Raw genomic sequence first — 27,671 nt, 5'->3', positions numbered from 1 at the left:
CAGAACGAAAGGCAGAAACATCCAAAGAAGATCTTTGAATGTCCTTCGAGAAGCCTGGAGAACTATTCCTGAAGACTTAAAGAAATGCAACAAAGCTGCCTAAGAGTCTGCACGTTTCAATTAAGCTTTATTGCTATTTCCCAATTTCCAAGAAAAATACACTGATGTGAGAAGTGGCTCATTTTTGCACAGTGCTGTATTTACTGTTCGTTTTTTGGCTATAATAAACATGTCTGCCTGACTATGTTCGTACAATATGTTACATTTTAATCTGTGAACTTTCTACTGATGCCCTGACACTTTCCCGCCTATGAAACCCTGCTAATATGGCAGATAATACGATCTGAAGGCGACTCCTCTCACCAAAAGCTGAAATCTTCCAACTTGTGATACCAACAACACGTCCTATAAAAATATGTGTGCTGTCCCTTTAGGGCGCGCTCTCTTCGTTGCGGCTCGCTCCCGCGGAGGAGTGGGACCTCCCGACAGTTGGACGATCTTCAGCGTGTCAACATTACAGAAATGAGCAGCAGACAGCGTCTAAACACGCTCACTACCGCGTGTGTCAGCGACCTCTTTACGTGAACACCTCGAGGAGTAGCGCAGACGGCCGGCTGGTGAGGAAATGTATCTTTAATAAAGGTATTTTTAAAATCCAGAAAACAGAGCAGCGACACCTGTGGTTTCAACTAGCTCTGTGGCTAATCAGCTAATGTTATCTACCGGCGGCTAATAACAGATGCCTGAAGAGTTTTAAGGGGTTAAATACATAAAAATGTGCACTTAGCACTTTTATTGTGACATCCCAGTCTGTTGGCTTGAGTTTCAGGGGTTTCCTTCTGGATATTCCCCCATAGTTCAGTCACTGTGGCTGCGAGGTGGCTGGACTGATAATGTTTGACTGTTTGTACTTTTGCTTTCAGAACCTCAGTTAGCAGCAGCGGCGGCAGCAGGAGGAGGAATAGGAGGAGTCCTGAATCTGACATGCTGATAGAGGAGTATCAACCCCACTGATGGAAACCCAGAGTAAGAGGTAGGTCTACCCAGAGTTATCCCCCTCCTAGTTCTCTGCAGGATTATGCCACTCAGCTGGCTGCCTGTGATCACCATGTGACATCGCCTAAGGATGGAGTTGTTGTGCTCACTTCTGCTTTCACTGACAAAACATCTGTTGTTCAGGAGAAGTGAGGGGCGTGGGGATCAAACACCTACTGAGGCGATTTGTCTGCCTCTGCTCTGCTTTATCAGCCACCCACGCACCTCTGATTCTCTGTCATGTTTTTCCTCAGTTTTGTTAGATGAGGTCCTAAATACAGAATACAGTACCCAGTTCCCTACATTTCCTAGGGAAGGATTCTTAGACTTCCTTTCTAATTCACTCTTGCTAATTTCTACGATTCCTCTCCCCCAGCTCTTGGGACGATGGCAGCGGCGGCGAGCGAGGACTGCTCCACTCTTGGAAGGGCTACTCTTACAGCGTCACCCCAGAGAGGCTGCTCCTCCCCCGGCCGGTCCTCCAGGTCGCTCTGGGTTCGCAGCATGGCGTTCTCCTGGTGGAAGGTGAAACTTCTTTTTCTTTTGGAAGGACATGTTTATGACTTGTCACAGAGTCCTAGTCGATACTTAAGCACATCTTCATGAATTCATTCTGTCTTTACTGTTTGTATTGATCAGAAGTCATGCTTTTATGTTGTGATTTCTAAATCTTTATTCTGATGTTTTTGGATAAATCAAAGTTAACCCACAGTGATTGTCTGTTGTTACATCCTCTTCAGGGGGACAGGTGTACAGCTTCGGCGAGTTGCCGTGGAAGCAGAGTCAAGTGCCAGAGCCAGCCAAGCCGACCCTGGAGAGCGCGCTCAGTGGGCAGCGGGTGGTGACAGTCGCAGCCGGAAGCTTTCACAGTGGGGCAGTGACGGAGGATGGCGGCGTCCACATGTGGGGGGAGAACAGTGCGGGACAGTGCGGCTTGTCGGGCCTTAGCACTGTTCCCAACCCGACTCCCGTCGCCCTGCAGGACTTGGACACTGTCACTGTCCCACCGCAGACGGTGCCGGTGCTGGAGCTGGCTTGTGGGGAGAAGCACACCCTGGCTCTGTCGGTGCAGCGTGAGGTGTGGGCATGGGGCAGCGGTTGCCAGCTGGGCCTCAACGCCGCCGTCTTCCCTGTGTGGAAGCCTCAGAAGGTGGAGCACCTGGCAGGCCGGTATGTTTTACAGGTGGCCTGCGGAGCATCTCACAGCCTTGCTCTGGTGCGCTGCCTGGGCTCTCACGATGGCCACCGGCCTCATGTGGACAAATGTGGGAGGTGTAACGAACTGCTCTACACCATGACAGACAAAGAGGACCACGTCATCATCTCTGACAGCCATTACTGCCCGCTTGGCGTGGAGCTGACCGAGGATGACGGCAAGCTGGAGGCTCCCAACCCAACCACAGGTCTCAAAACATCCCCATCAGAGCCTGTCCTCCCCTCCTACACCTCAAAGTCAGAGTCCCCGGCAGCGCCTACAGTCGCTGACCCCACCTCTGTCCCCTCCCAACCTCAGGCCTCTGAGGAAGGGGAAGCATCTTTGGTTAATGGCATGCTCCAGGTCTCAGACTCAGACACCTCGGCTCTATCTGGAGGTGAGAGTGGTGCTGTTGCTGGGGCCAAGAACTCACCATATCCAGACGAGCAGGCCGTGAAGGACTACCTGAAGAAGCTGTCCGACAACACACAGACGGACACACAGGCAAGCGGAGGGCTGAACGCTCTGCTGGTGAGCAGCATGACAGTAGAGAGAAAAAACAAGCATTCGTTGTTTTGGTTTTTTTGATTCACCAAATCTGCTACTTAAATCTCTTTGAAGTAGATTTTGAAATGTCTTGTCGTGAGATCTATATCAACCAAAATAACTGAGCAGGCTTGGTCACTGCTTTTATCCTTTAATGCAATAGTACGTGAAAAATCAGACGCCATGATTGCTGGAGTGACTTCAGCTTTAAGGTTTACCTCCACCTTTTATAAACTTGGAGCAGACGAGTTTAAGCTTCAAGTCAGCAAACGGGTGGGTCTGAAACATCAGTGGAGGAACTTCTTGCTGGAACACAGAAAAGTTGCTGCCACAGTTTCGCTTCAGACTTCCTCTGTTCCAATATAGGAAGCAACAGCTATGGTTTAGGAGCAGACTCCAGCAGGTCATGGGGCTGGTTTGACAACTTAATCTTAAACTTCTCAAACTGTTTCTGGATGCTTTTTGTTAAATATTTGCTTTTTCATTGTAATTTGAAGTCCGGAGCAACTGCTTTTAGAAGTAGAAATAACTGAGGAATGCCCTTTGTGAAGTTTTAGAATTATGTGGTCATTTAAAAAAAAAAAGAAGAAGAAGAAAGAAAACAGCAAAAGTGGCATTTGTGTGATTAATGAGTGTAAAAAGTGTAGTTGTCACCAATGCATACAAAGGTTTTTTGAGCAGCCAGTCCATTTCACCTGTAGACTGTATAAAACATGGTGGAAGCTTGTTTCCACTTCCTGTTGACTAAAAAGTAAACATTTTGAGATGATAAATCAGTGACAGAAACAAGCTTCCAGAAAACATAGAAGAAACTTTCAAGTGTGTGGGGAAAAGTCAGACGCACCGTTCATCACCACATCATGGTTTTGTTTTGTATGGATTCTAGTTATAATAAGAAACAATGCGTCACACACGATATGTTCAATAATAACTGGAAAGTTCAAAAGCTGACCATTAGGCTAGTTGTTTTATTTAGCTTGTGGCTACAATAACTGCGTAATTTTTGACAGTATTTGTTTATGGATTCTAAAATGCTGCCAGTGTAGTTTGAAGCCGTTTGACTGCCAGAAGAAAAGCATCAGGATGGGAGACCACAACTCTCTAAAATCTAATGACGGCTTTCACTCAAAAATGTATTTGAAAAGTCACAAAAAGCTACAACTTTTTTTTTTTTTCCATTTTCCACCCAAACTCCTTTAAACTTTTAATCATCTTTCACTTCTCTTCCAGCCCTCAACTGGAGGACTGATCTCCTCCACCCCCACCTCGGCACTCAACAACCTGGTTGCCTCCTGCGCCTCTGCAGTGGGCGGGCGGGTGGCCTCCACCTACGAGGCCCTGTCCCTGAAAAAGATGATGAACTTCTACCTCCCCTCAGGGGCCTCGCGGTCAGGAGGATCCCCTGGAGTGGTCGATAACTCTGCTGAGCGTGTCCGCCAGGAGGACTCCATGCAGGGGAAGAAGAGCTCCAGCACAGGGGACATCCGTGAAGAGGAGGCAGAGGGTCTGCGGCGCCGCCTCTCACTGCCAGGGCTGCTCTCACAGGGTAGATACGCTGTTCACCTCTTATCCTCCTCCTATGGCCTGCTGCGTAAGTACGCCTTGCGCTCGTGCAGGTCGATGGCAGTCCGTGCACGCTTCAGGCTTCATTATTGAACTTGTGAGCTCAGTGTTGTGGCATGCTTCGTGCCCATGTGATGTTTCTGTCATATTCAGCACAGTGTCACCTCCAGCCACTCCATCTCTGATTGCCTTTAAATATCTGTGAAGTGCATGTTTTTGTTTTTTGTTTTTTACATGAACCAGGCCTGATTGATCGTAAAGATACAGATGACTTGTTTTGTTCAAGGTTTTTAGGAGTATTCTTGTGTATGTGCAAATGCACTTACCAGTATACTGAGACCATTTCTTTTGAAGCTTTAGTGAACAGTAGATGGATCAACTGAAGGTCCAGATGTGTCTCTCAGGTCCTGTGTCAAGTCTTTAATGGAATTTTTCCTAATGTTTCCTAACAACATGACTTTCATATAATTTTAATTTACTGTAGATCCTTATTAGACCCCCACTTCACAGCATTCCAGGATTTTTAGGAATCACCTTCTTTGTGCACAAATACTGTTTTCTATCAGACTGTGTTATCTTTCAGATTTTTCATAGATTTAATTAAAGAAATAGCAACATACAGTAACAAAGTGCCTAAAGATAAAAAGAAACAAAAAAAAACAATTAAGTTTGATCTTGAGTTATCTGTTATGTGTAGATGCAGCACTGGTTCATCCCTTGACTTAAGAGCCTTCTTTATACTTGAATGATTCATAGGTCAGTGTTAAGTGGCTGAACAAACAAAAAACATTCCTCTGAAAATGGTCAGGGACAAGGACTGCAATGAAAAGGATTGAAACAGCAGCAAAACAAAACCTTTGAAGGGCCCTCAGAAAGCCTGGAGAACTGTTGCGCAAGAGCACTTTAAAAAATGAGAAGAAAGTCAAGTCATCTGTTTAATGTGACGTGTATAAGAGTCAAAGGTCACTACGCCACTTATTAATTATTAACAGATGTATCCAAACAAATGGATAACACACCAAATACCCCCCCCCCCACACACACACACACACACACACACACACACACACACACACACATACTACTGAAAAACTCACATAGGCAATATTTTAGTAAATAATAAAATAAATAATTAAAATAATAAGATTTTTTTATATTTCAGTTCTAAAAGTAACAAAAGCAAAATGCTGCTTGGGTTGTAAATGCTTCATGTTAAAATGATCACCTCCTCCTGTCAGCGTGTTTCACTGTTCTAGAAAACGGCAGCAAGAACAAAAGGATTTAGCAGATTTAATAGAGCAGAATGAAGGTTTTAGGTGTGATTTAGAGAGAAGGGTGTTTGGTGCATTATGGGAAAGCCCTTTGCTTCTGAGTGACCCAGAGCGGGAATTAGATGGATGGACTTTCCCTCTGCCTGTTTGTCTGTCATCATATCTTTCTTACCTCACTGAGAGAGCCTGACACGGTTGCCTATAGATTTCATCATCAGTTTATAAGCTGACATCTTATGAATGTCGGTTTTTAAAGACCTGATAGATAATGTTTGACGAGGAAACCCTAAAACCTGCCAGACGAGTTCACACAGACATTTTACACGTGCTATATGCCAACAACCAAATCAAGAGAGTTTGGGCAGTGTAGGTGATTATCTTTAGGCCTTTGAGAAAGAATGGTCAATGGAGTGCAAGCAGGGTGGAGCAGGTAGAGATGAGTGTCAGGATTGATTTGTAACAGAAGGATAGCAACAAGAGTGAAAGAGAAGATTTACGAGATGGTAGTGAGACCTGCTATGATGTAGGTATGGAGACGGTGTCACTAACAAAAAGACACGAGGTTAAAGGTGTTCAAATTTTCACTGGGAGTCACCAGGATGGACGGATTAGCAAGGACTACATCACAGGGACAGCTCAGGTTCAGCGTTTTAGAAAACGTTGGAGAGGCTGAGATGGTTTGAACCTGAGAAAAACAGGAAGACCTCAGAGACTATTCACAGATCTAGGGAAGGAAGACATGCAGAGGGCTGGTGTGACAGAGGAGGATGTTAGAAATGCAGCCAGGTGTAGGCAGTCACTGTGGCGATCCGTATAGGAAAGAAGATTAAAATGAAGAAGACAAAGATGTGGGTCTCCAGAGTGGAGAAGGTTTTGCATTGGACGCATGGAGGTAAACAGCCTATCTGCAGCCTCAATACAGGGATGGCTTGGGTCCATATGCATTGTTGAAACCATCGACTGTCAACTGATAATGATATTTGGCGAATTTGCATTCATAAAGAGTGGCTGGTGCTGGATATCAGTTAGCTGCTGTCTGGATATCCTGATAATTGATCCCATTTCCACCAAAGACTAAGCTGACTAGCTGCTTTGTTCCACAATTGGCATGGCAACACTAATGTGTACTGTGACGTTGTTATGTGGCTAACAACCAGCTGATCACCTGGTCTGGAGATCGCAAAGGACACCACCTTCTTCCGGACTTCCTGTACGTCTGCACGTTCTTTGTTTTTGTTCAGTTTAAGTTACACAACTCTCTCACCACCATCTCACCATGCTCACATTTACATGACTGATATTTGTGGTAAAGGCTTGTGTTCTTTCCAGTTTTGTCCTAGTAGCCTTTAATGTCCCAGAGCATGCTGGGAAACTCCAGTTAGTTACACCCAACAGCTAAAATGCTGCACATGTTGCTAATGTTGCTAACCTTCTTGAGAAGCTTTAAAGCAGGGGAGTGATGCACTTCCTGCCTCACACATACAACAAGTAACCTACAATAACCTTTTGACTCGGGACAGGAAAAAAGTTTGACTTTGAAAGTTGACCGTCTGGATTTTTGGATCTCAGGGCTTCCATAGAGTGTTTGTCATGATGTTAGTGGCTGATGTGTCTCTGTGCAGACTTGCCTTTCTTTTTAAACTCCTGTTTGTTTGTCTGAACTTTACACCCTAAACTGATTCTCATCATTTTATTATCTCGTAAAAAATTCAGCTATAATTTTTTCATTCAGCCAGAAGCTAGTAATTAGAATATTAAGAACTGAAAAATAACAGAGGAAAATACTGAAGCTGTTTAAATGTCTGTGCAGTGGACAGACCTCTCTGTTTTTGACTCCTGCAGTGTCACCGCGACTGCTAAGGAAAGCCGGTCGTCCCAAAATGCGAGCGGTCGCCCTCACCCCACTGGGAAGCGCCATCCCCGAGGACCACGAGGTGCTGCCCACCCTGCAGACAGAGGTGTGGAGCTGGGGCCACGGCGAGCATGGGCAGCTGGGACACGGAGACAACTTGGCCAGGTTGGACACACCTGTCACAGTAATAACAGGATCTCTGGACCATAAAGGCAAATGTTCAAGGTCATAAAACAAAAAAAACCGTTTCCAATAAATTAAAGTAAAAAGGTAAATAAAGAAAAGGGTTTGATGTTGCATAGTTTGCCCTTTAGTGGACACTTTGCAACACGTGGTTTGAACGCCACAAACAACAAGCAGCTGATCTGAGGAGTCGTGCCAAATGAATAATCCAGGACTTGTGACAATGAAAAGAAAAATTGTTTTTAAACTGTGTTGTCAAATTATGGTAATAAAAACTCATATCTAAACCTAGCAAATGTATTTGTTTAACAGAAAATATCGGCTGATATATCCAGTTGTTTGATCACCAAGTATTGGTCTCAAAAATATCAGTTGTCCTCTGATACAAAATTTTTAGGCTTGACATTTTTTGTTTGCTGTTGTCTTGACAGTGGACTCACGTCTGTGTTTACATAGCATGTCATTAACTCTGATATAAACGGCTGCTCTCTGACCAGCAGTGTGTTGTGTGTCTTTGCAGACTGCAGCCGCTCTGCATCAAGAGTCTGAACAACAAGGAGGTGGTGCGGGTGGCGGCCGGCGCTCACCATTCCCTCGCTCTGACGGCTCAGTCTCAGGTTGGTCATTGAATCGAAGTAGAAACTATATTTTAAAAGGATGAGCAGTTCTACATCAACAGTTTTGTTGTTTTTTTTGACATTAAAAGGACAAAAGCACAGATCAGCAATGTCTTGATCATGCAACACTAAGAAGTGGATTAATATCAATAACTCTGACGCCACAGTGACCAATCAGGATCCAGAAATAAGCATGAAAATAAACCTGCTGTTGGCACAGAGCAGTGACATTAACCCTGTCAAAGCAGGTAAAAGCCCATTTTGTGTCTTCATTCAGAGACCTCACTCTTGTATGTGTGTGTACTTTATACCTTCCAGGTGTTTTCATGGGGCAGTAACAGCTCTGGTCAGCTGGGACACATGGAGTCACCGAGCACCGTCCCCCGCCTCGCCAAGGTCAGGAGACCACCGCTCTTTTCCCGTTCATGCACATCAATCGTGTAAGTTGGTGTTTTTCAACATCTGCTTTCCTCATCCAGCTGTCAGAGGGGATCCGAGTGTGGGACGTGAGCGCGGGAGAGAGGCACACACTCCTGCTCGCAGACGGAGACTGCATCCAGCCCATCATTTACTACAGCGGGCAGCAGGTGAAGGAGGGCGAGGAGGGGGGTAATGAGAAGGAGCTCCATCAGCAGGGAGGAGGAGAGGAGGAAGAGGAGGAGCAGGCGGGGGGCTACACCCAGCAGCCTGTTCTGCTGCCCTTCTGCATGAACGTACGTAGTTTAATGCTACAGGTTCTTGCTTTTAGCTCAGCACTTAGCTTCAGGTTGTGTGTCGGTACGAGTGTGAATGTGCGTTTCTTGTGTTTTTCCCAGCTCGGTTATGTGAGCAGTGTGTTCGCGGGTGGGCGGCGGTGCGTGGCACTCTCTGACAGGAATGTGATGGGCTTCATCGCCAGCCTCCACGAGCTCGCGTCAGCTGAGAGGAGGTTTTACTGCAAGCTGTGTAACATCAAGTCTCAGATCTTACGCCCTCTGCTGGAGCTGGGTAAGAAGGACACATCAGGAAGACAAAGGTTTTCCCAAAGTTTAAAAAAGTTTTCAGCAGCCTTGATTTTCTTCTTTTCCTATTCCATCCTTCTCCAGAGTCTCTGAGCTCAGCCCTCGGGCAGGTCATCATCGGCCTCCTGCAGACACTGGCGAGCAGGTTTGGCCGGCTGTGTCACCTGACTGGGCAGCACGCCACCAGCCTCACTGCTAGCCTGCAGCGTTGTCGTGAGGTCAAAAGCCTTCTCATCTTGGAGCACACCAGTATTTTCCTCGACTGTTACAACGAGTACGTGTCCAAAAACAAAACACAACTTGAAACATTTGCTAAGAGTTTAAATTCTTTAACGCTTTTAGCTTTTGTGTTTATGTATGAAGTTACTGCAGCGCCCTCGGAAACTTCCAGGTGATGGGAGGCTTCCAGGCTCTGACCAAACCATCCATGTGAGTGCACACAAACAATTTCTACATTAACTCCACATGTTTAAAAAATGAAAAAGTGAATCTTTTATGATAAATCGGTGGTGATTTTCTCGTAGAGACTTGTTTGGGAAAAGTCCGGAGCTGCTCCAGAAGCTGTCAGAGTGCGGCGAGGAGAACCTCACCACGGCCGACCTCCTGGTGGTGCTCTTCTACCTCCCTTCACGCCACCTTCACGAATACAGCCGGCTGCTGCTCAAACTGGCCACCTGCTTCGAAGTGGTAGGTGGAAGAAACACGAGCAGCAGCGCATGTGACCTCAAAGTTTGTATTCTGTTATTTCTTCTTTTTACTAACATCATGTTTCATCTTGTGTTGTCATTTCTACACAGTTTTATAGTAACTTTCATATTTCTAACAAGTGTTTGGTGTTTACACAGCCTTCAGTTTCCTCCTTAATAAATACTGGAATACAGGAAATTATTTGTATACTTGCAAAATATATAATGATGTTACTTTTTTGTTTCTTTGTTTTTGGGTTTTTTTTAGTGCTCCACTGAGTACCAGAAGCTTCAGGACAGCTGCTCCAAGTTTGAAGCTTCGGTCTTGCAACTGAAGCGAAAAAGGAAAGAGGCCGACTACACTATTCACTTCTGGAAGATCTTTCCTGGAAAAATGACGGTAAACTCTGTCCTCATCTTCTGTATCATTGCTCGCACCAAGCCTTCCACGTTCAGTCCCAAGGTGTCATGTGACGCCCCATAATGCCGATTGGCATCCTTGTTTGTCGTCAGGACTCTCTGCGGAAGCCTTACCGGCGGCTGATCTGCGAGAGCAGCAACAAAGGTCTGACCCTGCAGAATGCCGGCAGGTTCTCCGTCAACTGGTTCATCCTGTTCAACGATGTTTTGGTCCACGCGCAGGTTAGACCCACACAGACACACGCACTCACCCTGAACGCTGCCGTCACTTCTTCGCCTCTTTCACCTTTATGAAGCCATCATATTTCAGACACTGTAACCTGGTGTGTTTCAAGCGTTTGTGTGTGCTTGCCTCCGTGCTGTCAGGGCGTGGCGCCTTGTAAAAATCTTGTAAGTATGCGGCCAGCAGCAAAACTCAGCATAGCGACCCAACTCACCCTATCTCCCACCTCCTCCTCCTTGTTTTGTGTGTGTGTGTGTGCGCGCGCTTTGGGTTTTGGGTTTTTTTGTTTTTCTTGTGGGGGGACCCTGTGTGATAACATGTGGTCCTGTTGGACACACTTTACTAAGGTGGACCCCACGCCCCAAATATCTGAATGAGTTTATGTTAGTGATGCACCTGTGCTACAACAAATATCAGTAATACTTTGTAAACAATCTGCAACTGGGGGTTTAATTTAACTGTAATTAAAAGATATTTTGCTGTATTTTACTTGAAATTACAATTTAATGATATTTACCTACAAACACTTAAAGGTACGCTAGGATAGGGGGTAATAAGTCAGGTTTTTACAGGAAACAAAGAGATAATTATACTGATTATATATAAAATGATTATACCAATAGTTATAAAATATTTCTTTAAGCATATGAATAAGTTCCAACACTTTACAACTGTTTGAAATTAGACTGAATAATTTGGGTAATACTTTTTTTTTCTTCTTCTTCTTCTGCCCTGCTCATTGCGCACAGAGATTTCTCCAGAATTTCCAGATTCTCTGAATATCCTGATGATTTTCTTTACTGTAGATGTGAGATGGTCATAGTATCTGCAATTTTACATTGAGGAGCATTGTTCTGAAATTATTTCACAATTCAGACAAGCATTTCTTTCGCAGATTGGTGAAACTCTCCCCACTTTAACTTCTGAGGTGCTGTCTTTCTAAGATGCTCTCTTCCTACCCAGTCTGCCAATTAACCTAATTAAAAAGCAAAAAAGCATGAGCTCAGTGGAAGGCAGCTATGTTCTTTCTGCTTACAAACATTTACGTGCCTGCACGGAAAGACAAAGGAGGAAATTTTGTACTAAAAAATTTAAAGAACTTTTTGAAACGCACACGTGTTTACAGCGGTTTGCCTCGTGTTTCGCACTCGTTGAGACAATATCAGAACCTGCGGGTGCATCGCTACCTAAACTACATGAATATGTCCACTAATGCCCAGCCTCCATCCCCTCCTCTGCCCTTCGCCTGCTCCCCACCTGTGGGATTCTGCTTGGAAAGATGAACAGACAGTAACCAAGGCTCTTTTAAATCTCCTCTGACACACTTTGTCTTCCTTATTGGAGTCTAAAATCTTTCATGTTAAGTTCTCCTTTCCCGGTAAAGGCTTGGTGTCTGCTGTTGGCTGAAAGCACAAATCCGTTTCCATTTAAAGTGTTAAAAACCAACAGTTCCTGGTTCACTTCTCCACAGCAGTTTCCTTTCCCCTCTCCTTGCTTGTTTTCCTTTTTCATTCTGTTTAATATTCTTCTTTATTCCTCTTCATCATCTCTAATGTGACTGTGTGCATCTCGATTCCCCTCCTCGCTCTCCGACTGGCGCCTCCCTTGAATCATCCTCGTCTTGTCAGTGTTTAAAAAGCCAGAAATGCACAAACAAGTTTGACCATTTTAACACCTTCAGCAGCAGCTGTTAGCAGGACGGTCAAAGTGGTGTCTGAAAGCAGAAGACCCGTGTGAGAAGCCAAAAAAAAAAAGGATTAACTTCCTCTTTAAAGATGTGAGAACGACTGCTTTAGTCTTATGTTTAATCTTGGGTTTCTATTTTAAGCTTAAACATGTTTTTATGCAAGCCTGAAATACATGTAGTTGATTTTTACTATTCTTTAAAAAGAATAAACTCTCTCTGCTGTTATTCTCATAACAGTGGATCCGGAAGTAGAATTGTAGCCTTATAATCATCGTATTCTCATAAAAAGCGGGATTATGATGCTTGATGTTACCAGTACGTTCTGAAACAGTCACTGTAGTGCCGGTCATTAAAAAATGACAATAACTATAAGGAAAAGGTAAAGAAAAAAAAAAAAAAAGGTGTTTAAAGCAAGCAGTGGTTTACAGATATAAAAATGTGGACTTGTTGTCGTTCCCAGTTTGCTTGTTCTCCTTTAAGCATCCCGGTCGTTGGTGAAGTCTGTCGATCACCTGATGTGCTCATTTGTAGTGGTTGGGCTCATGTCGCTGTCTCTCTCACTCACCGTCAGTGGTTATATTCTCTTTGATGCGTCTCTTCTTGTCTCTCTTTTCCATTTTATCTTGTTATCCTCCCTTCATCATTTTTTTTCCCCCAGTTCTCCACCCATCACATCTTCCCTTTGGCCACGCTGTGGGTGGAGCCGATCCCAGAGGAGGACACGGGCCTGTAAGTTTGCAGCTTTTCTATGATGATTGAAGGAATTTCACAGGGAGCTTTTGGAGTCGTTATTACACAAACCTTATCTTTGTAATTATATTTACAGTTCTTTGCAGACCTTTTGAGCCAGGAAACTAAGTTGCTAAGAAAATGGGAAATGGGTGCACTGAAAATACATGGAAATAAAATAGGCAAACAGAGTTTGGACAATTGTAACGAGCTTGAAAGTCAATATTTGGTGTGGTCAAAGGAGCTTGCAAAGAAAAGCGTCTGGACTTCTTTAAGTTACTTGAAGACGTTTCACCTCTCATCCGAGAGGCTTCTTCAGTTCTAAGGTCAATTGGTGGAGAGTCCCAGATATAAACCTGGTGGGAGTGTCCCCCCACAGAGGGACAAAAGGACCCCCTGATGATCCTCTAATCGCCTGAGCCAAGGTGTGGAACTGGGTGTGGGTCCCAATCAGCCAGAGTTTCGGGTGAGCTCATTGTGAAACCTGGCCCCACCTTATCATGCGAATTCCTGAGGTCAGATGGCCCAGGATGTGAGTGGGCGTTAAGGCGTCTGGGAAGGGATCTCAAAACTGGATTATAGATGGCAGAGAGTTGGTGTCGTAAACCACCGCCTCTGTTCAAAGATGGTCGCTCACAGTGGACATAGATGCTTCTTTCACTCCTCTTTCAAACCATCTGTCCTCTCTGTCCAAAATGTGAACATTGGCATCCTCAAAAGAGTGACCTTTGACCTTTAGATGCAGATGGACAGCTGAGTCTTGTCCTGTGGAGGTGGCTCTTCTATGTTGTGCCATGCGCTTGTGAAGTGGCTGTTTGGTCTCTCCAATGTAGAGGTCTGGGCATTCCTCGCTGCACTGTACGGCATACACCACATTGTTAAGTCTGTGTTTTGGCGTTTTGTCTTTCGGGTGAACCACTTTTTGTCTGAGTGTGTTGCTGGGTCTGAAGTACACCGGGATGTCATGCTTGGAGAAAACCCTCCTGAGTTTCTCTGATACACCGGCTACATAGGGGATGACAATGTTGTTGCGTCTGTCCTTCTTATCCTCCCTCGCTGGTGTCTGATCTTCTTTTCTGAAAAGGAAAGAAGACCAAGTCTCCACACTTATTTACATTTAAAAAAGAAAAGGATCAGACTTAGTTTTTAACTTTCTCTTTAAAGAGCCTTACATAAGAACTGGATTGAAAAGCAGTGATAACAGGTCTGATGGAGTGATGAATACAGATTTGACATTTTGGGGTTCAGATTATCGTCAGTATGTAGGGAGCAGGTTAGCAGAGAGGTACAGCAGTGAGTGTCTGTAAAATACAGTAGAGGCTCTGTCATGGTTTGGAGCTGCATTTCAGTCAGTGGTGTTGGAGATTTTGTTAAAATTAATGAATTACGAACTCAAAAAGTACCATCAGACTTTGACCCACCTTGCAATACCATCTGGAAAGCATCTGATTGGCAACAGTTTAATTTTTCAACATGACAATGACCCCAAACACACTTCCAATAAAGTAAAAGCATACCTGGAAATAAAAACACACAGTGGAACTCTATCAGCCATGGCCTCCCCAGAGCCCGGACCTCAACATTATTGAAACAGTCTGGGATCATGTTGACAGAGAACAGAACAAAAGACTTCAAGACTTTTGCACAGCACTGTATTATATTTGTGCAACTATAATTGCATGGGCCCATGAAGCAGAGATACTATTCCATTGTTCCTGGGAAATACTTGAATGTTTACATTTTGCTGAGGGACCCCTCAGTAACTCATCATCAGCAGTGATGGAGTCTGACTGAGGAACATAGGGGCATTGCATGTTCATCGTAAAGCATATTCTTCTTTATCATCCTTTTATACCATAATAGGAACCATAGTTTACAAAATGAACCTCATGAATTATTCACTAAGATTTGAAACTAGTGACTTGGAGCATGATATGGAAAGTGTTTACTGAGATTTCATTCAGGGGAGAAGTAGGGTCGTTTTGTCATAACTTGTAAATATCCATGTCTTAATCTTTCCTCACTGTTGCATCTGTGTAGTTTTTATATCGTGGTAAAACAAAGGGTATCTGTGCGTGTAGGTATGGGTTAAAGGTGATCACTCCTGAGGAGACGCTCACCCTCCTCGCCTCGTGTCCCATGGAGAAGGTAACTCTTTAAAAGCTGATGTTTACCTTTTAAAAAACTCAATTTCTATTTCTGAACTGGGCTGTTTGTTCATTGTTAGACCAAGTGGCTTCGCTCCATCAACCAGGCGGTGGACCAGGCCCTGAGCGGAAAGGGACAGGACGTGGCGTCAGGCAGCTCAGTGCAGAAGTTGGAGCCTCCCATCTCCAGAACGGCTTCGTACACGTTTTATAAGGAAGGGCGACTGAAGGATGCGACATATGAGGGTCGCTGGCTGTCAGGAAAGCCCAACGGCAGGTTGGATGTTCACACTGTTGCATTTACACTTAGATCATTTTACTTATATGTTGAGAAATTGGAAAGTGTTTTTTTTGTTTGTTTGTTTGTTTGTTTTCCCAGAGGTGTTTTGAAATGGTCTGATGGGAGAATATATACTGGGGCATTCAAGAATGGACTAGAAGATGGGTGAGTGCTGGAGCCTAAAATCTCCTAGTTGTTTATGGTAATTGTTCAATTTGTGTGTGGGTGTGTAAGCCTGAGAGTGTGATTTATCTCCTTTTGTTTATGCAGCTTTGGTGAGTTTGTGGCCCCCAATAAGACGCTGAACAAGAATGACCACTATCAAGGGTACTGGAAGGATGGCAAGATGCACGGCCTGGGGACATACAGGTGAGCAGCATGAAAATGTATTATTTTCAGCAGCATGCCCTTTATTATAATTACTATTATTATGATTACGATGATGTTTGGCTAGATTAATGCACAATTCTGAGTTCATTTTGGATTTCTAATCCACACACGGTCTAACGTATACATACATGCTCAAGTATATACATGCATTCACTTACAATGCCTTTAACCTAATAAGGCTAAGACCTATTAACTTCTCATTAGTGATTATGATTGACTACAACTGGTAGTTTCTCTATACGTTTGCCTCATTAGTTTGACCAATTTTCAAAACAATGTGGAAGTCACCAGCATCACTGTCCACAACGAAGAACATCACCATGGACTGAGAGGGTGTTGATCAAAAAAGAAAACGCCCACATTAACGAGCCAAATGCCTTCTAGAGAAAAGTTTTATGGTCAGACGACAGGAAGATTTAACTTTTTGACCACAATGACAAGACGCATGTTTGGAGGAGTAAAGGTGAGGCTTTCAAACCTAAGAGCACTGTGCCAGCTGTCAAACATGGTGGGGATATCCTCATGCTCTGGGGCTGTATTGCTGCCAGCATTACTGGTATCAGTGGTACTGGTATATTGCACAAAGGGAAGGAATACCTCCAAATTCTTCAACTCCATCTCAAATCATCAGCTAGACTGTTGAAACTTGGATACAGTTGGTATTCCAACAGGACAATGATCCCAAACACACAACAAACCTGGTTTTATTAAATGGATAAAGCATGCTAGCATTAAGCTTCTGGAATGGTGTTCCCAAAGCCCCAACCCTTAAAAATTTGTGGACAATGCTTAAAAGCCGGATCCGTGCCAAGGAACCAAACAATGAAATATTGATTGCTACAAAAAGTGTCTGGTCGAGGTGCAGTATATATTTGACCCTGTGTGTGCTTTCTTTCTTGTGAAGATGAGCTAACTATCAGCAACCATATTTAAACATACTTACAACAGTTTTGAGGGAGATTTCTCATTAGCAAATGTTGTCACCTGATAAAAGAAGTTCTTCTTGCTTGCTTTCCTTTAAATCAGAGACAACGTAGGAAGCATTTTAGCAGTGAAATTTCAAAATAAAAGAAGAGATTGAGGTTCAGTCATAGATGAAACAGCTGTGTTGTAAGAGAGCACCCTTCCTCTATCTGACTGCAGGTATGCCAGCGGTGAAGTTTATGACGGGTCCTTTCAGGACGGCGTGCGGCACGGTCACGGCATGCTGCGCAGTGGCAAACTGAACACCTCGTCCCCCAGCGTCTTCATTGGTCAGTGGCTGCAGGACAAGAAGACCGGCTATGGAGTCTTTGACGATATCACCAAGTACGCTCATTCCCACACTCAGACAGTTCTTTTGCCTCTAAATTTACTGGCAGCTTTCTAATATTACACATATGAAGGGATAAACAGGCTGCTGTCTGTTTGCTTTCCAGAGGAGAGAAGTACATGGGCATGTGGCAGGACCACCAGCGGCAGGGCACCGGAGTGGTGGTCACCCAGTTTGGCCTGTACTATGAAGGAGCTTTTAAAGACAACAAGATGATGGTGAGCAGCTCAGAGGTTTTATCCCCAGTTGTCTCAGTGTGTCACAACAGCAGACGTTCTTCAGTTTTCATGTTTTTTCAAAGCACATCTGTCGTTCGGCGTATGACATTAGTCTGTGTATTTTCCTGTTATTTTTGCCGTCTCACAAGCAAAACTATTCAAAACAACATTTTTAAGCTTAAGTCAATTAAACCCTGCTTAAAAATATTTTTTTTCCACAGTTCTGGTGATTTTCCTTCTGATGGAAGGACAAAATCAATTTTTTTCATATTCAGGAAAAACCCTGAAGTAGAACAATTTAAATCATTGAGTAGTATAATATTCAGTCATTTTTGCAAAGATTTCTTCTTCATTTTCCTTAAAATATATGTAGATGATGTAAGTACCAGAGCTGCTTTACACTTTTTATTAAATTCTCAGTAGAGCTGGGTCTCATCAGAAATGCCTGAAGGAAGGAAGGAAGGAAGGAAGGAAGGAAGGAAGGAAGGAAGGAAATAAAGCAAATAAAGCAAATAAAGCAATGTTCACAGACATGAGGTCACAAAGAGATGTACAACAAAATAGAATGAATAATAACAAAGAATAATCACAATATAAGTGTAATAGAAAATTAAAATACAGGTGATAGCAATACAAAATAAAGTTGTGACACAGAAAAGATCATTAAAAACATGTACTATGATTAAGATTCTCAACAGTAAGCCTGGTTAATGAACAAGCTGTCAGCTGCTTGTAGAGTCAGATAAACGTAGATGTGAGAGGTACGAGTCTGTCATGAGGAACAAGCAACACATCCTGAGCCTGTCATCAAGCCGCAGTGTGTTTAGTAAGAAGCTGAGATCTGTCCATTGTTCGTTTAGGGCTCTATAAGTAAGTACAAGAATTTAAAAATGTCTATTTTAAAATCTAAGCCAGTAAGCAGAGCTTTACAGGAAGAAGCACAATGACATAAATGTGTGAGTAATTGTCTCCAGTTCAGCTGGAAAAAGGAAAAACAGTTTACAATTTAAATATGTTCCTTAAATGAAAGAAACAGGAAGCCCAGAGATGAAATGATACAAACACATAATGCAGAAATGTCACATTTCCAGATTAACAGTGAGCTCATTGGATGTGCAGTCTGTGTGTTCTTGTAGCAAACACTGTAACAGCAGCTCCGTCAGTTTCAGCAAAAACTGAAATAAATTAACATTTTTAGTGCGCTGATTGTCCGGGTTCACGTCTCATTATATATATGCATATTTATATGTACACATAATAAATGTGTGTTTAAAATGGGAGATGATGACTCTTTCAGGGCACCGGTGTCCTTCTGTCAGAGGACGACACGACGTACGAGGGCGAATTCTCAGACGACTGGACCCTCAGTGGAAAGGTAACTAAATATGAATACTTTTCATTTTTTCTTCTAAATCTAATACCGAGTGCAGGTACTTGTTATTAAATGTCCTGGCTCTCCCTCAGGGCGTGCTGACCATGCCCAATGGTGACTACCTGGAGGGCTCCTTCAATGGCGAATGGGGCTCTGGTCTCAAAGTGACGGGCTCCTACTTTAAACCACACCTGTTCGACACCGACAAGGACAAGACCCAAGCCATGTAAGCTCATCAGTGGTCTCATGTTTGTTAAAGCAAACTTTCATTTGTCTGTATATACTTTATATTGTTTGTTGATGCAGCAGGAAGCTGGGCCATCTGTGTGTGTGCGCCGAGAATAAGTGGCCGGCGGTTTTCGAGGAGTGTTGGAGTCAGCTGGGCTGTGAGGCTCCGGGCCGAGGGGAGCCCGAAAAGGCCTGGGAGAACATCGCTGTGGCCCTCACCACCAGCAGGCGACACATCCTGGACAGGTACCACCTGACGCCTTCTTATTGGTCATAAAACTTCCTGTTGAAGTAAAAACATCTCGAATCTAAGATTCCCAATGTTTGTGCATCCCAAGTCCGGAGATTTTGTCTCGATCTCACAACAAAACGCTGGAGAGTCTGGAAGTCATCCCGCAGTACGTAGGGCCGATCACCATGGACAGATACAACGCCATCCGCCTCTACCTAATCAAGGTGGGTTCACCGAGTCGATGAAGTAAAAGTACCAGTGGCAATAACAACTGCTGATATACTAACCTGCAAACAGGTTTTTAGAGTATATTGGAGCTCTTTAACAGGTTGCAACTAATGATTATTGTGCTGATTGATTTTTTTTTTTTTTTTTTGATTGATTAGAGCGTTCATTGAGTCCTAAATGAATAAGTCTACACATACTTTTAACAGCTAAAGCTCAAAATCATTATCGCTGAATAAAAATGAATGGGCAGCAAATTCTGGTCATCTTGTTTTCCTGATCAGTGTTGCAGAGCATTAAAGGATGTTATCGATGAGACCCCTGAGCAGGCACAGCATTGACAAAATGATCCTTTGTCCTCCAGGCGTGTGACACTCCGCTGCACCCTCTGGGTCGGCTGCTGGAGACCCTGGTGGCGGTCTACAGGATGACCTACGTGGGTGTTGGCGCCAATCGTCGGCTCCTGCATCAGGCCGTCAGCGAGATTAAATCTTACCTCAACCGCATCTTCCTGATTGTCAGGTAGTCACTGTGAATGGATCCCATGTCCTTCATGTCTGCATAACAGCCAAGATCGCCTCATAATGTCCTCAGGTTGTCAGTAATGCGGAGAGGAGGGGGAACTGTGAGATGAGCTTATTGATTTCAAAGGCAAATAAACATTTTTCTAGATGACTCTACACGATTTTATTGTTTGTTTTTCTTTGCTTTGGTTCAGATTTTTATTCCCAGACCTGCCAGACGAGGGCGGTCTAATCCCAGAGCCGACCACCGACCTGCAGGAGAAGAATGAGCCGGAGTCTCCCAAACCTGCGTAAGGATGGATCCACGTCCCGCTGCTGCCATATCTCCGGTGAGCAGGCTCTGGTTATTAACGACTTCCTCCGTGTGTTTGTGTTTCAGCCGCGTGGTGAGCAGCTCGGCTCTGCTGCTTCCTGTCCTTCTGCCCCGCCTCTACCCACCGCTCTTCACCCTCTACGCCCTGGACAAGGAGAGAGAGGACGATGTGTACTGGGAGTGCGTCCTGCGCCTCAACAAGCAGCCCGACCTCGCCCTGCTCGCCTTCCTGGGCGTCCAGCAGTACGTCAGAGCTGAACATGCGGCTGTAGAAGAGTTTGTTTTTATTTTATGCAGATCCATAAATACTACTTCTTCTTCTTCTGTTTTCCTCCTGTCAGAAAGTTTTGGCCCGTTTCCATCCCAACATCTTTGCCTGCGCCTGGCGAGAAGCAACAGGTATCATTTTGTTCATATTTTCCAAAACTAGCTCAGATGTTTTGGGGCTGTGCTGACATTGATTGGTCATTGTTAATTTCTTTTAACTTGTTTTGTTTTGGATTTTTTTTCTTTTGACTTAATCTTAAGTTAAATATTTGCTAATTTACACATGACACTGTTAAAGACAATTCATCTCAAAGGTAAAAGATCCTGTTAGGTCATTTTTATGATGGGTTTAAATTGATAGTGATCCCTCAGTTCAGTCTTTTAAGTCTCCTTACTGTTGTTAAGAATTTTATTTCTGTAGTACTTTTTTAAAGACAAAGGGGATGTTGTTTGCATCCATTATTGTTATAAAGATGTAAAGCGTGTTTGTTCTGCTGTGCGACTTGTCCAGGTCATCTCCAGCACCAAAGACGCCTGCTTTGCTTCTGCAGTGGAAACACTACAGCAGATCAGGTACGGCTCCATTCAACGGCTCATAATACTTTTAAAGAAAATACAGCAGAGGGGAGGGGCAGTGGTTGGTTCTTTCATCCTTCATCTAGAAGTCCTCTTTTTGTTTGCAGCACAACTTTCACGCCATCAGACAAGCTGCAGGTGATCCAGCTCACTTTCGAGGAGATCACACAGGCGGTCCAGGCGCTTCTGAAGCAGGACTTCCTGTGGTCCATGGACGACCTCTTCCCTGTCTTCCTCTATGTGGTACTACGAGCGCGGTGAGCATTGAACCACAAAAAAAGCACAGTAATGCACACATTTACAGAAACAAATGGCGATAATGAGGTGTGGGCAGAAACACAAGCAGTGGAGAATGGCTTAAAAAAAACTGCAAGGGCTTTTGCTATTTTTGTAAGCATAACCAAAAGTTTTAGGTTTCAGCTTCTTAAATGTGGAGATTGTTCTACGTGATGGTGGGGAAGGCAATTTTAGTCAATAATACTGCTGTTCAACTTATTCGAAGACCTACACCCATCCCAGCTGCTCTCAAATGACTTGACAGTTGTAGCAGATCAGTGACATGCTTCACAGGACAGAGTTTGCACTGCAAACATGAGAAAATTTACACTCATTGGCCACTTCATTAGGCACACCTGATCAACTGCTCATTAATGCAAATATCTAATCAGCCAGTCGCATGCTTTTAAGTATGGAGAGCATCAGAATAAGGAAGAAGGATCATTTAAGTGATTTTATGTGGCATGGTGGTTATTCTGAGTATTTCAGAAACTGCTGATCTAGATTTTCCCCAACACATGTTTTGGTCTCTAGAGGTGTGAAAAAGAGAAAATAATCCATTGAGCAGCAGTGAAAATGTCTTGCCGATGCCAGACTCCTTCAAAGTGATAGTAAAGCAACAGTAACTCAATTAACAACTTGTTACAACCACGTAAGCAGAAGACCACATCGACAGCAGCACAAAACCACACCAGGTGCCACTCCTCTCAGCTACTAACAGGAAACTTTGGCTACAAATCGCTCGGTCTCACCAAAATTGGACAATAGAAGACTGGAAAAACATCATCTGGTCTGATGAGTCTTGGTCTCACCAACATTACAGTCAGAATTTGGCCTTACTGCCTCATATCAATGTGTCAGGACCAAAATCTCTAAGCAATGTTTGCAGCACCTTGTTTAATCTATGCAATGAAAAGTTAAAGAAGCTCTGAACCAAAAAGAAGGTCCAACCTTGAACTAGGAAGGTGTACCTAATGACCATTTGTGGTATGAGAGTGTGGAGCGTATCTCCATGCAGTACACACATACACATGAGAACAAATGTCTTGGATTGTCTTTTAGCACAGGGTGAGTCATTTTATATTTGTCAGATAATCCATCATCAAACATGGTCAAGAGGTTCAGCTCAGTGGCTGAAATGAGTGAAAATGAGGCAGAGCAGAAGAGCTTGTGGCTACCATTTGCTAGGTCCACATATGGCACCTCATGGTGGACTTTTAGCGTCACAGCCTTGGTACAATACGAGAAACCGGACATGACGAGCAAGGAGCAGATCTGACTCAAAGGTTGGCTTTTTTTTCTTTCTCTCTTCAGTATCAGGAACCTCGGTTCTGAGGTCAGTCTGATCGAAGACCTGATGGACCCCTGCGTCCAGCACGGAGAACACGGCATCATGTTCACCACCCTCAAGGTAACGCACATGCAGCTCACGCTGCTTCGTCTGCAAGCGTTTCAAAACTTTTAGGTCACTCGGGTATCTCTCCCCCCTGCAGGCCTGCTACTACCAGATCCAGCACGAGAAGGTCACTTAAGACGAGACTGCTGCTACGTCCTCGGTGACCTTCATGCTGCTGCTTTTCCACTCCCCTCCTCTCAGCTCCAGTAGCCGGGCATGAGTATGACTGACAGGGAGGAGGAGGGGTCATAAGAACAGGTCGTCGAATGCTGCTTGGACACATCCCGTCACAGACCCTCCCTCCCTGAAACACTCATCATCCACAGGTGATGAAGGTAGAAATGTGGCCGTGATGACAGACGCGAGCACAGTCGCACCATCCATGTGGGTGGAGTTGGGGAATAAAGATGACTGTTATTAAATCACCTTTAGCAGGGAGGGAGTGCAAAGTTTGTCTGTGGGATACCGGACCTCATTTTTTCTCCTTAAAATTTTTAATGTTAAAAAAAAAAACAGTAAATCTGGAAACATGAATTATTTTCAGTGAAAGCTACATGAAGAGGAAGTAACTCCATAAACTGTGGATTCATGAACTTTATAATCTGAGATGGATGGCTACGGTTAGTGGCTGTTATGCACTGCAGGGGGGGAGACGGTCCTGAAGGAAGTTTTTTTTTTTTTTTTTTTTGCAAGTAAAACTGACACTCGTTCAAAGTTTCTTTGGAGAGGATTTATCTGGGCGAGCTGACAGCCCCTTTTCATACTGTATTAAAGAAAGAATGTGTTACAGCATCAGTGAACGGACCTGAATCTAAACAGTTGCTTATAAAGATTTTTTTTATTTCTTCATTTGAAGCGCAAGCTTCAGCCGGATTGTTGACTTGAAAGCGTACTCACACGTCCTCTGAACATAACCTCAGACTGTTACATTTAAAATGTGTATCCTTCCTCTGGCCTCTAGTGCATACATTATTTTGGTGTCTGTTTTTTGGGGGATATCAGCTGTAGAGATGCTCAATTTGTGGTGTTCAAAGCAGCAAAGCAAATGCGTTTAAATATCTTGTAAGTAAGACTGAAAAACCTTTTGTTTCACCTCATCTCGCCTCACACCACTGTCACTCACAGCAGCTGCTGACTTGATGAGGATTTAGTTGCTTTTCACGCCATTTAAAAGTGGTATCTAAGGTAAAATCAAAAGTGACTTCACCACCACTTTGGAGTCTTTGGCTCAATTACAGAAGCAAATTTGCGATCGTGTGGGTCTTTACCTATCTGTGATCTGAAAATACCTGAACTCATTTTCTAACATATCATCAAAACAGATCCTGAAAAGACTTTCTGGAAAAAGCTTAATTTACTTCCTGCTGCTAACACCAGCATGTTACTGGTTACAGAGCCGTCACTTTAATAGTCTACACAGCAGGTTCTGTTAACATTAACGAGGCTTCAGAAATTATGTCTAAATTTAGAAATCATGATCTGGGTATTTTAATAAAATGGTGGAACCATTTTCTTTGACCACCTACAGACCAAACAAGCTAACATCAGAGCTCAGCCAAGCGGCTGCTGTCCATGTTCATGTCCTGTCATATGATGCTTCTTTCTGCACAGGGATCCATTTCCAGGTGTACTGGGAGCAGTGGTGGTTGGAAGAACGAACATAGTTCCTGTAGTCTAGAAATGAGTTTTCAAGACTTCTTAATGCCTTGAGCACCACAAGGCATGCAGTGCCACCTGGTTTGTTTTATGTTCATAAGATTAAAGAGAAGACTTGCCTTTAGAGGAAACAATAAAAAACAACCAGCCCTGCAGGGCAGAGGAAAAATATGTATTTAATGTTTGTTTTTTTAAGATGAGCTATTCATTATTCAGTCCACAGAAATGTCTTTTCATTGACAGCGTTTTGCAGGAGGTGTCTTTGGTTTGTATTTCTGAGCCCAGTGTTCGCAGGACAGTCTTACAGCTCTGCAAGGTGGTGGTAGGAGGTGGAAATTTGGTGCTTTTGGAGAACATGTGTTGCTCTTTATTACAGTCTTATTACACACTAATAAAAAATAACAATTCAAATCTTTAATCTTAGGAGTTGAGGACAAGATGTGAGGTTTTTTTTAAAATGTTATTCCCAAAAAAGCAGAAAATTCCTTCTGCTTTTTAGACATAAGTTTTGTTTTGTTTTTTTGTTTTTTTACTACAGTACAATGACAGTGACGTTGTACAATTCACTTATGTTGTATTAACGCTACCTGACGGTTTGTTTCCACCTGAGAAGCTTTCTCGTTCATCACTGCTTCATTTTGAGCTACTAGCCATCCACTTCCTCGCTCTGTGGTTACACTTTTTAGCTTTATGCAAATTTGTTGTTATACAATTGTTTGTAGATATCGTCCTTTAGCAGTATGCAGAGACGTTTGACTTGTATGCTGCAGGAAGCTGCAAATAACCTGACAGTGTTTCTATTAATCATGTGGAGGCAGGTCACACAGCCAAGGAAGGAAACTAACCACCAGCTAAAGGTCTAAACCTCACTGATCTGCAAAATAATCAATGCAAGCGGTCCAATGTGAATTCTGATTTAATCACAAGAAGGACAGAAATGTGTATTTTGCCTTTTGCGAGTGATGTTTGAGCCGAGAGGCAGGCTGCTTTAACGTTGCTGTTATAGATATAATAGAGTTCAAAGCTTCACACCATCTGCTAATGCTGCCGCCCCCCCCCCCCCCCCCCCCCCCCCCCCCCCAACCATCAGCCACTGTTGCTTACTTGTGATCTGCGTCACACATGCCACTTTAGAAAGAGATTAAGAGGGGATTCTCCCTTTTGTTGCTGTTCATGCCCTGGTCTGATAGTTTCGACAATAGAAATAGCAGCGGATCAGAGGTAAAGCCGCTGCTCTCGCCCTGCAGGATATTTGAAAATCAAGCAGAAAATTGTTTGTCAGAGGTTGTAAAATTTAAACCTGCTCATGGGAACTTCTTATACTGTTGAACCTAAACTGATATGTGATGATGTTGCTGCTTGTATCTGAGGTGAAGTGGTGTCCTCACATGTGCAGTAAAAATCATTTTATAATCTTCCGTCTGTGTTCATGAGCCCAAATGTGCCCGATCCTCGTGGAAATGAAGCAGTATTGTCTTTTTCTCCAGTTCACCGAGTTCATCCCTAGAATGCATCCTACACACTTTAGCCTTTGGGTTTAACATTTATTTGATGTTTAAGCCAGGCTCCCTTCTTATTTCACTGACTAGAGAAGGCGCCCTCGGGTGTTCTTCAGCATCATCTCTTGTATATTTTATTCAGCTTAAATTTGAAGGCTGACATGATTCACTGCTGCCCATGAAAACAGTTTTTTCTGACAGCGACGCGGCTGACTTTGAAACCAGATTACTGATGTAGTGGTTGTTCGCACACTGACTGACTTTATTTAGTCCAGACTGAGTGGAGTATTTTTGTGCTAAGTGTAAACTGAAGGAAGCGCTGATGTTTTAAACCCTGCAACTGGTTACCAAATGCACCAACGGCTGTTTTGTCAACGGGCCCACTTGTGTCTTTTGCACAATGTCAAACGTGTTGTACTTTTAGTTGATAACAAAGGGCAATAAAATCATTTTGGTGGAAATCCACTTAGGTGTTTTGCCTCCATTGTCTGTCTTCCTTCCTTCCTTCCTTCCTTCCTTCCTTCGCACCCACTTATCGTGGAGATGTTGCTGCAATCAGGCTACTCGACTCGGCTACAGTGACTTTTGTGGGAGGTGAATGTTTTCTTCTGCAAGACATTTCTGGCTCGAGTCCCTACGAGAGGACCTGGGTGCTGTGGTGGAAAAGCAGCTAGTGATTGAAAACTTGTAAATGAAAATGCTATTCTACAAAGTAACGTTTTCCAAATTTGAGTATATATTTTTTTAATGAAATTTTTAATTAAAATGATATAATCCAGTTCTCTTATTTAAAATAAAATCATATGGGCTTCCTGTGTGCAAATATAAATAGAAAATGTATTCTTTAATGTTTTTTGTAAGTTGTATCACACTTTACAGTTGAAAGTACTGAAATGGTAATTTTTTTTAATTAAATTTGAAAATTTAAAAAATAATCTATATTTAAGTCCCAATGAAAAACCTGAATCTCATGCTCTTTGTAACGTGTTGATGGGTCAGCCACAGTCAAGCATTCACACACTGTGCATCACTGGCAAACGTTACGTCTGTTGCATACTAGCTCTCATGATTGTTTCTGCAACTTTATCATCTTGTGAGATGGGGTATAAAACTTTGTGAGGAATTCATGATTAATAAAAAAAAGCTCTCCTGTTACAGGCACCATAGACTGCTAAAATGTAAACTTCTTTTCTTTTTGCTAAACTTGGCAACGTATTTATTTTCACATACATGTGAATGTTAAAAGTAACCCAGCAAAAATTTGGATACTGTATTGGAATAATAATGATAGTCATGTTCCACATCAAATATATAACATTTCATTGAATATACATTTTATTTGTATTTCTTTTTTAAATCAGTTTTAAATTGCACATATAATTTAGTAAAGCCAAATGCATGTCATTTGCAGCCTTTTCCTTAAACTGGAATTTATCCGTATGCCTGCTGTTGCATCTTTTTTTTTCTTTTGTACAAAGTGGTCAACTTCACACATAATGAGATGAAAAATATAGAGGAGCAACCCTGCATATATACTCAAAATGATATTTTAATATAATAAAAATATATTCTCAGTAATTGCAATATTTATATTTTATTTAAAAATTTGTAACAAAAAATCTGAACACAAGAAAAAAATAACAATCCTACAGAACTGATTGTAAAATACTGTCACTCGTATGTACAATCTCAAATAACCATATACATGTTTGAGTTTTTTTAACTTCAAATTGCAACTCACAATCTTACATC

At 43.1% G+C, this 27,671-nt stretch overlaps 1 protein-coding gene across 12 annotated transcripts; it reads left to right on the top strand.

Moving 5' to 3' along the window:
• The first annotated feature begins 447 nt into the window (after positions 1–447).
• als2b (alsin Rho guanine nucleotide exchange factor ALS2 b) lies at positions 448–26,384 on the top strand. 12 transcript variants are annotated; one of them, XM_085150554.1, is made up of 35 exons: positions 448–617; positions 924–1,033; positions 1,412–1,560; positions 1,776–2,761; positions 4,007–4,367; positions 7,453–7,627; positions 8,166–8,262; positions 8,581–8,658; positions 8,742–8,975; positions 9,078–9,249; positions 9,348–9,537; positions 9,627–9,692; positions 9,788–9,992; positions 10,218–10,349; positions 10,463–10,591; positions 10,736–10,759; positions 12,938–13,008; positions 15,090–15,156; positions 15,236–15,432; positions 15,535–15,600; positions 15,706–15,804; positions 16,969–17,133; positions 17,244–17,355; positions 18,653–18,730; positions 18,820–18,953; positions 19,037–19,201; positions 19,294–19,411; positions 19,777–19,934; positions 20,131–20,226; positions 20,316–20,492; positions 20,591–20,648; positions 21,028–21,089; positions 21,200–21,349; positions 22,683–22,779; positions 22,862–26,384. In XM_085150554.1, the coding sequence occupies exons 2-35, from the start codon at positions 1,014–1,016 to the stop codon at positions 22,898–22,900; spliced, it is 5,127 nt and encodes a 1,708-aa protein (XP_085006680.1). In that variant the 5' UTR covers positions 448–617; positions 924–1,013; the 3' UTR covers positions 22,901–26,384. The 12 variants fall into 12 exon arrangements, with proteins under 12 accessions (XP_085006680.1, XP_085006685.1, XP_085006683.1 ...); XM_085150559.1 differs by having other exon boundaries at positions 449–617; positions 4,007–4,322; XM_085150557.1 differs by having other exon boundaries at positions 449–617; positions 4,007–4,322; positions 19,034–19,201.
• Positions 26,385–27,671: the final 1,287 nt, after the last annotated feature.

This window comes from Neolamprologus multifasciatus, chromosome 23, assembly GCF_963576455.1.
Source record: "Neolamprologus multifasciatus chromosome 23, fNeoMul1.2, whole genome shotgun sequence".
Taxonomy (NCBI): Eukaryota; Metazoa; Chordata; class Actinopteri; order Cichliformes; family Cichlidae; genus Neolamprologus; species Neolamprologus multifasciatus.
This window is presented reverse-complemented; position numbering and strand designations above follow the sequence as displayed.

Coding starts and splice junctions, on each gene's coding strand:
- als2b (XM_085150552.1), top strand. CDS start 1,014: ATGGAAACCCAGAGTAAGAG. Junction 8,976..9,077: donor TGCTGCCCTTCTGCATGAAC/GTACGTAGTTTA, acceptor TGTTTTTCCCAG/CTCGGTTATGTGAGCAGTGT. Junction 15,433..15,534: donor TCAGGAAAGCCCAACGGCAG/GTTGGATGTTCA, acceptor TTGTTTTCCCAG/AGGTGTTTTGAAATGGTCTG.